Below are 12,289 nucleotides of genomic sequence, written 5' to 3' on the forward strand. Positions count from 1 at the left end.
TTTATGTTTGTGAAGATTCTCAGTCATCCAGGTCATGGTATTCTTTTGAGGTTCTAGAAACAAGTCCAGTTGCTCTTGTATAGCACTTAGAAATCCATCTGCTAAGCATTTAAAAAGGCTTTCTTTATAATAGTCGGACTCAGTCAGAACTATTTTCTTCACTCTCCATGTAAATTAGCGATTGCTGTCTTTACATATACAATATAAATAGGAACTGCAGGTTGCCTATGTGGCATGACTTTTTCTTCACAGTTCGGTATTGAAGCTGGCATCATATATACAGTAGAAGGGAAAGTGACTGGCAGAAGTTAGCAACTTTTTATAACTGCATGCAAAATGGCAAACAGCTTTTCAGATTTGTGTCAGTAACTTTGTCAGACACATTTATCTAGACCCTTACCCATTGTTTTACGTTACATTGTTATTTCAAAAACTTAATTTAACACTGAAAATGCACCACTCTGGAAGATGAAGGCCATGCCCAATTACACTGTAAAACTCAGCAAAGATATTTTTGTCAAGTAAACATATATAGATACAGACAGTGCCACTGCGTTATATCCCTATACTGTAGTCAGATATCTTTTTGGAAGACATGTTGATATTAATTTATTTGGGAGATGCCTTTGAAGGGAAATACAAATGAGGTATAATCCAGAAGATGTATTTCCTGCAGAAAATGCAGTGTGAATGCTGATAGCTGAATGGATTGCAGAAGCAATACTGAAAAATGGCAGAAAAAAACAGTTGAAATGCAGAAGAAAGTTGAAAACCAAAAGTAATCTCTGAAGCAATGCTTAAAATTGAATAGCAATAGCAGAATATATGAATACCAGAATAGCAAATAGCAAAATAACAGAAAAAGCAAATAATATAAATAGTAACAAGTAAAACTTCTTGTTGATCTATTGACCAGAGGAGCCTGGGATTAAATGGCCAACCTTCTCATCAAGAGGCATCCACTCTACTTGGTGCACCACTTAAGTCCACACTGCAGAGATCTTGGAAAATATGGAGAGAGATCTCTTCAGTACACAGATTTAAAAGCAAAGCTTTTTTGTTGAGATGTTAGTATTTTCATGAGCAGCATATGTTCACATGCCAAACACAACAGAAGATATGGCAAGTTAAAGAAATCAGGGGCAGAGGAGAGTGTGACACACTGATAACTGATAAAGAAGCGTTAAAAGAAACATGAAAAGATCAAAGTCTTGGGAACATTTAAGAGAAAAATTGAGTCTGTGTGTGCAAGTTGTACATAAAATAGTTTTCAGATGAATATTATATGCTGTATTTGTGCTATTTATCTAAATTGTGTTTGCCTGGAATTATGTTTTGTTTTTTCTTTCTTTTTTTTTTTTTTTTGGCTATGAATTATGAACTAGTCTGGAGGTCATGATAAGTCTCCACATAGAATTGACTCTGTGGCAGTCCACACAAAAATGAGAGGGTAGGGTAAACCCCCTCACAGAAAATAACAACTGTTTTAATTTTGTGATACTATACACCACTGTTTGTGCCATTTGTAGGCAGCGTCAGTTTGAAACAAAGCTGTTTACCCATTATAACATATTTAATGTTTTTTGTAATGTAATGCAATTTTACATTTTAGAGGAAGTGAATTACCTAACTTCAAATAAAGAGTGCCTCTGCTAAAAGAAGCAGAAACAGATCACTCCGAAGCCAACTGGAAAATCAATCTGGCATCTCTGGCCAGGCTCTCACATGGATAAAGACTGTATTTCTGACAATAAGATAAGATAAGATAAGATAATCCTTTATTAGTCCCACAATGAGGAAATTTCAATAATAGTACATGAAAATATGTGAAAATGTGAAATATGTGCTGCAGGGCTCTGTTCTTAGCCCTCTGTTTTTCTGCCTCTTTCTGTATTTCACCTCTTGGTCTTATTATAAACAGTCATAGAGTTTTGTGACTAGCATTAAAGACTCATCATTTTTCACCTAGGTACCATGGCCAAAATTTGGTCTCTTCTGTCAGTAGCAGATTCTTAGATTCTAATACACACCTTGGTATCATCCAGACTGGATTATTTTTATTTACCTGTCCAAACAAATGGACTGGAAGGGCATCAGTGGCACAACTACACTGGCAAAGTTTTTACAGAACCCATGGTAGTAACCACGTTTGGTCCCGGTGTTCACCTTGCGGTAATCACTGCAGAAACGAGGAGTTTGGCCAGATTTAGGAACCAGGAGCAAAGGGGGGCTCCGTGGACTGGAGCCTGGCACAGCAAAGCCAATTTCCAGGAGATACTCCTTCTGTACTATAGCTCGCTTCACTGGGTTGATGTGGTAAGCATGCTTAATTAGCCTGTGGTCACCAACATCAGTGTCATATTGCAGAACAGTAGTTTGGCTGAGCTTATCACCAAACAGCACTGTGTGGCAGCTAATGAGGTGGCAAATATAATTTTTGGCAGGCTCTGGCAAATACAACAAATGTTCCCTCAGGTTTTCCAGAATTTTGGAATTTTCTAAGCGTGCACACAGAACAGAGACTGCCTGGTCCTGCAGCCTGTCCTCTTCAGGACTGTAAGCAGGCGACACCACAGTCACTACAGAAGTGACACAGATGGCACACCAGAGTTATCACGGACAAGGTATTGTTCCAGCATGATGCAATGGCATACAGAGGACTTCTTTCTTCCTATCTGGCATTTTAATGACATAATCTGCGTCAGTCACTCTTCGCTTGACCTTGTAGGGGGCATTTTAGACTATGTCGTGGAAAGGGACCTGCGTGCCACCTCACAAGCTGTGTGCAGCTTTTCTCACAATGAACTCTCATGATCTCACAGCCGAGCTGGGTTTGTCTGCCAGCCACCAGAACCATAGACACAGACTGCTTTCATGCTGGTATCTCTCAAAATGGCAATTGGAACTGTGTCTGCTTAACTGCCCATCAGAGAAAAAAAATGTAAGAAATAAAAGGCTTAAACTCTATTCTATTTCTATTCTCCAATTTATTTTCCATTGTGGCAGTTCATCTGAATTAATTTGCAACCTTTTGCTTGTTCAAACAGACTACAATGTGCGCTGACATTTTTTAAACTCTTCCAAGAACACAAGCTCTTGCAGCTGTGCAAAATCTGTGGCTTTACTGGCATGACACCATTTATCAAAAAGCACCCCCCGCAAACTTCACATAAGTGTGGTTGGCATTTTTTCCACAGTTTCTCTGCCTGTATGCCTCAGGCACAAATTCATAGGCACATGTCATAGTCTAAACTCTTCTCAACTGTGAGGGAGGCCCACATGTCCTGAGCCTTCCCCACCAATTTAAACTGGAGCAATAAAGTCCACACATCCCTTGGCCAATTGAAAGTGGCTGAAATGTGCTCAAATGCATTAAAGTATGAATCCACCTCAGATTCACTGAATGGTGGCAATATGCCTGCTCACATCAAAGCTTTCTCTGGGAGAGGTTTGCAGTGTGACAGGTGAGAGAGGAGCAACACTATGCTGACACTCCAGCTCTGAAGCTCTCATCCTAAGGTGCATAGCCTCCACCTCTAAATCCCAATTCCTCATTTCCTTAATGCAGAGTGTTAGCTGGAGCTGCCCAGCCAACAACCCTGGCTTAACGGGAGGATCTGGATTCTGGAGCTACATGTCAGCCTTCCCCACTCCCTCTGCCATAGCTTGGTCTACCAACAGACCCCTCTCCCCTCCAATCAGGAGCTTTCTCAGCTCCGCTTTCTTCACATCCAGTGGCACTTGCACCTCACACACTTTAGCAATGAGCATCAAATCCACTTTCTTGCATTTATCCAATTATTGCTATGTGGAATTTCTTGTAAAACTCTACAAATCTAACTCCATAGTGCTACTCCAGAAAAACTGCCAACCAGAAAATATGCAGAAAACCACTTACCTGACAAAACATGAGGGGAAAAAAACAGATGAGCCCCCAATTTTATGTTACACCTGGCCCATGGGAAACCAGAGCGCAGTTATTGTTTACACAGATAAAATTGGCGTTGGGCTGAGCACGGCCAAAATAACAGGTGAAAGGGTTAGGGTTAGTGTGATTTCTCACAGCCAAGTATGACAGCCAAGAACTTGCTGATGATGTGTTTGTTCTAACCATCTTGTGACTTGCGTTTTAAAGACTCATCATTTTTCACCTAGGTACTATAACCAAAATTTGGTCTCTTCCGTCACTAGCAGATGCTTAGGCTCTGAGTTGTGTATCATCCAGACCAGATTATTTTTATGTTTTGTTCTCAGGCCTGCCATGTGCTTGTATTAAAAGTCTCCAAATGGTCAGAATGCTTTAGTTAGAACTATATCCAGGAAATTTGACAACATTATACCAATTTTAGCTTCACTTCTTTGGCTCCCACCCAAGTCAGATCAGACCTTGAGGTGGTTCTAAATTATAAATGGACAACCTTTATACCTGTCTGATCTGAAAAATCACAGGAACAGGTGAAAGGCACCCCCCTCGGGCAGGGAGGGAGAACAGCAAAAAAATCTATATTAATACCAATACTAATACTAACACAAATACAGAGTATGACCCAGGGTCATAACACTCCTTAAACCTTGTATTCTATCCTGTGCTCTTTGCTCTCATAATGCAGAGCAGTTTACAGTTCAGTCCATGTTATCCTGTTGACGTAACCACTGCATCTCTCTAACCCTCTATTTGTGCGCTTAAGCACATGAGCATTCAAGCTGTATCTCTGTGTCTTTCTCTCTCTATCCCCCTATTTTCTCTTCCCCGTCCTTTATTTTACCCAGGCTCTTTGTCATGGTTGACAATCGGCCACTGTGGGGCTGCTCTTCTTCTCCTGGCTGTCGGTGCCTCATTCAAGATGTACCGGATCTGTATCTTTGTCCTGTGTTTGTCCTGTGTTTGTGATCTATGATTTTGTAATCCTAACTGTCCATACTGCAAATCAATTCAATCAATGTTGCTCTATTCCGTATACACACCATCTATGGCATGTCTGTCCATCCTGGAAGATCCCTCCTCTGTTGCTCCTCCTGAGATTTGTTCCATTTTTTGCCCCAAGTTTCTAAGTTTTTTGGGGTGGAGTTTCTCCTTGTTTGAGGGTCTAAGGACACAAGGTGTCATAATTCTATATAGACCCTTGAGACAAATATGTGATTTGTACTACTGGACTGGCAGTACAGATTCAAGCACTTAACACATCAAGGCTTTAAGTGGAGATACGTGTCTGAGACAGTTAAAAAAATATCAATAAAGTCACTTTAAAGAGGCCATGTTTTATATCACCCACTTTTGGTTTTCTAACATTGTGGTCTTGAGCTCTCTCTCGTGTTAAAGGTTTGGTCATGGTGCTCTATAACAGAATTCACAGTTCAGTCATCTTTGGTCCAGTTTTATGTTCTCTGTATGGTGTGCAGGCTGAATAGAGCACATTCACGACCACACATTTTGTGAATCAGAATAGCAAGTGAGCAGTAGTGACAGTGACTTCCAATTTTCCTCTTGGCAGGGCCTCAGAAGATTGAAATTCTAATGAAAAAAAGATAATCACTTCAGCAGAGCTTTTGTCAGCCAGTTTCAGCTCATTTTCAATTATAATCCTAGCCTCCTCTCCACCTCTGTGAATGCATAATGCTCAATAATGTTTAGAGCTTTTTTACAGGTCCTCTTAACCAACAAAGCCACTGAAAACATCTTGCCAGCTTAGGAACTCTCTGACAGGTGAGTACATATTGTTCCCATGTTGAGAATCCAAGCAATCAACAATAATGTCTTAATATTTCAGGTGTTATGCAGGAACATTTGATTTACTGAGAATGGGATTATAGGGGGTCTTCACTAACTACTATGTTTTCCATTTCTATAAATAGAAAAACCATAGAAGAGATGAGCAAAAAAAAGAAATAATTGCTACCACAAAATCCACAAAACATCTCCAGCCTTTACATTTTATTCTGGCCCATGCAGGGACCAGAGGGAGTCATTACAAGGACACGATTTCTCACTGGCTTCCAACCCCCAAGCATAGTCCATTTTGTTGGAATGCACAATCAAGGTAGGTACTCCTCACATAATTTGACACCTCTGTCAATGTGGTGACAATTTTTCCCCTGTACCACCCCTGCACTCACATTTTTACAGGAAAATGACAAGTAATTTTGAGGGAAATGAACCACATTAAGAAAATGACAACACTTGATGACTAACCTGATGACTAGTATCCTAACCCTCTAGAGAGAAACTTTGTTGAACTATGAATTTACCTGTTCGAAGACTTTAGAGCCTGACTATCTCTCAGACAGTCTGAGAACTGGGGTGGAGTCTGGGAAGCTAGGTGAAACCACTGTTCAAGCTTGGAAAAAAGTCAATCAAGCCAAACTAACATTTCACAGTTACCACCTAGATACAACTAAACAACTTTTGGGTCTTGTCCTTTGATCATCTTCATTGTGAAATGATAAACAATTCTGACATTATCCAGGTCTCTAAATGTCAACACTGTTACATCTCTGTTAAATCTGTACTAACTAACCCAGTTAATAATAACAATAACAACTAACACTTAACACTTAACACTTTTTGGCCCTGTTGTATATTTCTAAGAATGCCTCAACCATCTTCATCTCCTCCACTTTACCCTCCAAACCATCTTGCACAAGACAGGCTTTACAGTGTTTGGAGGAGGACAGGGTCTCCCTTCTCCCCATTGTAGCCTGCATATCATCATATACAGCAGAGTACAAGAGACAACACAGATACAGATTGTTTACGTTAGTACCGAGCTAATCTCGCTAGCCGTGAGCTAATTTTGCATTGTCATGCTAATGTTACACTACGCAGCTACTTGGTTAAACTAGCTGCAGTTCTAGCACTGTAAGCAGAGCAGTAACAGTGTTTTACACCATTAAAGGTGCATTGTACTTAGTTGTTTGAGGTAAAAGTTATTTTATTGAGGGAGCATTTGCTCTTTTGACTGATTATATGTAAGATGTGATTGATTTATATCATTAAATGGTTAAAATATGGTTGAAATGAACACATAAGGGCTGTGTGGTTCATCTTAACAATAAATAAGGGTAGATATATTAAAGGGCATATGTTTCATTAAAAATATGTTATATTTACAGTGCAGTTAAAAAGCATAAATAGATTTAGTATGTTAAAAATATCAATAGTGAGTTTTAAATACATTCTGTGATTTCATTTACATGTTTAAGTGAATGTTGTGATTTAGAGTACATGATTTATAGCTCATTGGCACTAAAATATCTTGTGTGATGCGATCCTATTCATTTTATAATGATTAGACTGTTGTATATCTTTCATAATTGATATACTTAAATAGAATGTTTGAATGATAGTAATGATTTAAGGAGATCGATAGCGAGAAAACAGATTGTAACTTATGCATCCTTCGCTGTGTGCATAGATTGGGTTTTTTTTCCCAGACCGAGTCGATCGGGACCTGAACTTGGTGTTCAGTGGCGAGCCAGTTTAAAGTGAAGATTTGACTGTGGAGGAACCAGCAACGTGGTGTGGCCAGCTGCAGGATCCCTCTGCAGAACACAGCATCATCAATCCCCTCTTTATTCACAGACAGATAAGATTGACACTCAAAAATCTACCCGGGTAGTTCGAACACAGACATTACAAGAACACACGTACTCATTGTCAGGAAAGGTTGAGATCTGCCCACTCCCGATTCCAAAAGAAAGGAGCTAATGCTAGATTCTCCCCATGGTAGTAAGATACACAGTTCTGACTAATCCTTTAAAAATATTAATCAATATAATGTGAAGCGTTGTAATCAATGTATTGAATTAAATGAATGGAAAATCATATGAAATTGTGATTAAGCAATGACAGGATTGTGACATGACTACCAGATGGCCTGTTGGTCTTGGCAAAAAAGAGAAGTTGGTAAAGCATTGTGAAGAATGGTATGAGAGTATGAAAATCATAATGTGTGATTTAAACAGTGATTATAATGCAAAGAGCGAATGATGAAGAATGATTGTACTAATGGTATTATTGAATATGATGATTAATTATGTCAACGGTAACTAAGAATAAGAATGATTGAAGGAAGTGGTATGTAGGATGGGTGCGGTCACTATTGGTAAAGACTTGAAGCCAGAAAGGATTGCGACATAACGGACAGCACCGGATTTGAGAGATTGTGACAGGGTTGCCGGAGCTGGCATTGTCGAAAATGGTTTGGTAAAGGAAGTCGGAGGGGGAGGGTTGGAGAGCTGGCCAAGACCAGATAAAAGGTGAAATACCAGACAATTTATTCGGACTCTTCGTTGACCATCGGTGGATCATCACCTAAGGAAGACCCCTCCTCGGCCATTGTCAAAAGAGCTGGAATCAGTGAACTTTTCTTCAATTCGAACGAAGGAATCTGGGAGATTATTTGCTGTCAAGAAGATTCAAGGCAAGAGGAGTTTCGCAAAGGATTATTAATTTCCCCACTGCAGCGAAGGAATTGATCTCCGACGATTTAACAAGTTCACCAGGCCCAGAAAAAGGAACTGTGAGTTGGGCAAGGTCCCCCGGGGCTCTGTACGGAGTCAGGGGACTCACCCCTCTTAGGACCGGCCTGAAAAGAGGAAAGGTCAGCTAAGGCCAAGCTGCCAATCCCTCCAGCTCTCTCACCAAAATATGCACCCAACCCAGTGACCAGCTTCAGCATTAATACAGGAATCAGTGAGTTACTCATTCCAGAATTGAATTAATTGAGAGATTAATTATACAATTTTGACTTTTTATATGATTATTCTGTATGCTTTGCCCTTGCCAGAATAATATTCAATAAAATTCATAAACTATCTAAGGACAAGTCGTGGACAGTTGTTCTGTTCTTCTCATATAGGTAAAATATTAGGTCAGAGTATGTAGTGCATCATAAGGTTCTTAAAGGTTATTTTAGCCTCACTGATTAACAGACCCTTGGGGCTTACAAGGCCACTAAACAACTTCCTAGCACCATACCAAGTGTGCAGATCTTTAAGAGGAGAGCTGTCGTGAACAGGTGTGACTGGTGATCATATCCGACCCACAGGGCTACTCGGTCGGGCGTGACATTAGTGGTAGTAGGGTAGACATCTGGAAGTAGACAGTTAGTAGCTAGGCGAATCTCCTCGCCACCAGCTTATAAAGCCGCAGGTTCCACAAGGAACCTTTGCTTCTTTCCATAAAGGAGCAGTGCGCAATGGGCATTGAACTCTTTAATTCTTTCGAGAAGACCCCCAAAGAGGGCATTCTTATTTAAAGTTTTATTTTATTTTATTTATTTTGGGCCCATTTATTGTGCATATGTGCATACTAGGAAGCCGGCTTAGGTAGGCAGGGTCTGTAATTTCATGTTTGTTGTTTGGTGGACAATACACCTCAAATCATCCAGTTGTGTGTGTGTGTGTGTGGTATCTCTGCTGACACAGGCTTTCAGGCTCTGCAGTCGTTCCTGGATCTTACTGACACTGGCTTAGTATTAAACCATCATCGGTATACTTACCTGCAATAACGGTTACAATAGGCCATAGACTTACTTGATGTTGTCTTCCTTTACCACCTGTAGTACCTGCTAATATCATGCCAAAACTAGACACATAAGGGAACTGAAAACCAAAATAAAACCAAGAAACCAGAGACACAAGAGAAATTACTAGAAAATGAATTTCATTTAGAAAATGCAGTGTGAATACTGCAGCCTGAATGGATTGCTGGTTTGCGTAAAATTAGATAGCAATAGCAGAATATATGAACAGCAGAATAGCAAAATAGCAATATCAGAATATATGAATAGAAGATTTTCAGAAAAAGTTGAACATTTCAAAAAGCATACAAAGTTGAATAAGCATAAATGTAAAAAGGGGAAAAAAGAAGCAACATTTTGATAGCTGAATGATTTGCCATCGGGGTAATCAATAATTCACATCATTTCACGTTGGTTGGCAGAATGGAGAGGCCTGGGATTGAACCGCCCAACCATGTTGCAGCATTCACATTAATGATTTCCAAAAGAAACCTTGAAATCAGAGTCACCAAGGAAAACTCTTCACAAACAGTGAAGAGCTCTATATCCATTAACTGGGAAAAAGTAACATTTTTGGCTATTGTATCCTTCACAGAGGGGACTAGTTGTCCATACTGTATTTTGAGGGCAGATGAAACATCTATCTACTATCTACTCTCAATTATTTTCTGTTAACACTTACTGCAGACCTGTGAGGTGAGGGGTGTATCCATTCACATGATCAAACTAAGCTATTCAATATGAAGCTCTCTGGCATGTGTGAAAAACTACGGCTGTTCCTAACTATTGTTTGGAGATATGTTAAAATTGACCTGTTGCCAATATCTTTCTCATTTCAATCTTCTGTTGCTTTTCACTGTGATTGTTCACAAAATCAGACATTAGGGATGGATTTGCCACAGCCCCCATTGTGACCTCCGTTCCTCCTAGTGTTTTCTGTGTGTGTCCTTGTCTCCCCTGTCTGCTTTCCCTGAGGTCTGTACCACAAAGCAAGTTTATCATACCAAGGATAAATTTACGTTATTTTGCTTCACTAAACCAACAACTGCAGTCTGGCTAAGTGGTCTTATGATGGTGGTTATCAATTTGTTAGGTCAACGCAGTCCCAAGTGCTTAGTGAAAAAGGTGGAGTTTTTAATTGCAAATAAGATCATCAGAACCATGAGTAAAGTACTTAATATGATATGAGATGAAACACTAATATCTGCGGTTAAATTCAGTTATAGCGATAAACTGAGGGTGACTAGGGTGAAATGTAAACAATATGATCACATGACTAGAACAGAAACAAAACACTAGAAATAATTTCCAATTAATAAAATCATGCTGAGGATAAACTAAATAAGAACAGGAATTATCATGGTTTCTTACTGAGTGAATATTTTTGCTCCCTTGTCAAAAATATGTCAGACTGTTTCTGTTGCCAAAGCAGAGAGGAGACTAGTTAATGTCTGAACTCAATCTGACTGAAATGTTCATTTATAATCATGGGAAATATTTAACAGTGTATGGATCATTTTTCTAATAAAAGACATTAGGGGGTTTTAATATAGTATAAGCACAACAGGAATTTTTGTTGTTATTAAAGAATCTTTGATTCATTAAAATAAAAGAATAATAATTTAGTATGCATTATTTAGTGCAGTGTTTCCCAACCAGTGTGTCGCGGTACATAAGTGTGCCATGAGAAATCATCAGGTGTGCCGTGGAAGATTATCCAATTTAACCTGATTCGTACTCTAAGCGAGCGGTGTGTAGTGACAGGCAGAATAATTACATGCTCTTCCACTAGAGGCAGTATCGCGCTAAATACGAAAGTACATAGTCATTCTGCGAGTGAGACAACGAAAAGGGAAACACTGATTTAGTGTGATAAACTCTCCCTCCATTTGTTAAAAAGTGGACACATGGAAAGCCTCAAACAGCAAGCCAATTCCAGTGATCTTTTGCTATTTGTCACTTTATTGTAAACTCTTTTGTTCCCATCGGGATCCTGTAGAGCAATGACTAGTTTTACAGTGATCTGATTGGTCAGTAATTGGGCTGTTGGCAGGTTTTGATCTGTTCCAGGTAGTTAGTCATTACTAACCTGCCCTGGAGCAGGTTAGTAAGTTACTGTGGTGTTAGTGTGTGATTTACCCCACTAACCACCATCACAAGACTTAGCCTAAAACCTAAAGTTAAACCTGAAGTTACCTCGCTAACCTCAAATGTTGCTTCATGGTACAGGCCTCTGGTGACTTCTCCCCTGTGGTTGTGTGTATAGGTATGCTTGTATGGGTGTGGTGCAGCTTCGGTTCAACCTCACCTCCTGCCAATCAGTTCCATAATATGAATCCCCACTTACCGTCCACTTGCACCAGATTGTTTTGCTTGCTTTGTGGTAACACTGTGGCTGCTCTAGTCTCTAGTGTTTCCTGCCAAGAGTATTCTCTAGTGTTATTGTGCTTTCTGCTGGACCTGTTTCTTTGTGCTGTAGTTCTTGCCTGGAGTGTTGCTGCTGTCTGTCTTGTCATCTACTCATCTGCTGCGCTACCATTATCCTACCACGCCCACTCACCTGTTCTGAGCCTTGAGTCGCTGCTGCTCTTCCATGCCATTCCAATTAATAAGTAGGATGCACACAGCTCCTATACACAGTCAAGCTCTGTGTGTATGTATTCAGACAAGTTCAGATCCACAGATCCAAACTAGTGTTCTCTCCACTCTCTTTCTGTCTCTCTGTACACTTCAACAGGACAGCATAAATCACGCCACATTCAAGTCTT

The 12,289-nt window shown here is 39.8% G+C and overlaps 1 protein-coding gene across 1 annotated transcript in view; it reads right to left on the reverse strand.

Annotated features, from left to right (window-relative positions):
• Positions 1-2,061: 2,061 nt before the first annotated feature.
• LOC108876246 (uncharacterized) overlaps positions 2,062-12,289 on the reverse strand; it is a 31,275-nt gene continuing 21,047 nt past the window's right edge. Inside the window, exon 3 of the mRNA XM_051075773.1 lies at positions 2,062-2,579. Within this exon, the coding sequence (XP_050931730.1) occupies positions 2,062-2,579 (518 nt within the window). The remainder of the gene's footprint in view (positions 2,580-12,289) is intronic.

The sequence above is a fragment of the Lates calcarifer genome, linkage group LG15 (assembly GCF_001640805.2).
Source record: "Lates calcarifer isolate ASB-BC8 linkage group LG15, TLL_Latcal_v3, whole genome shotgun sequence".
Classification (NCBI taxonomy): Eukaryota; Metazoa; Chordata; class Actinopteri; family Centropomidae; genus Lates; species Lates calcarifer.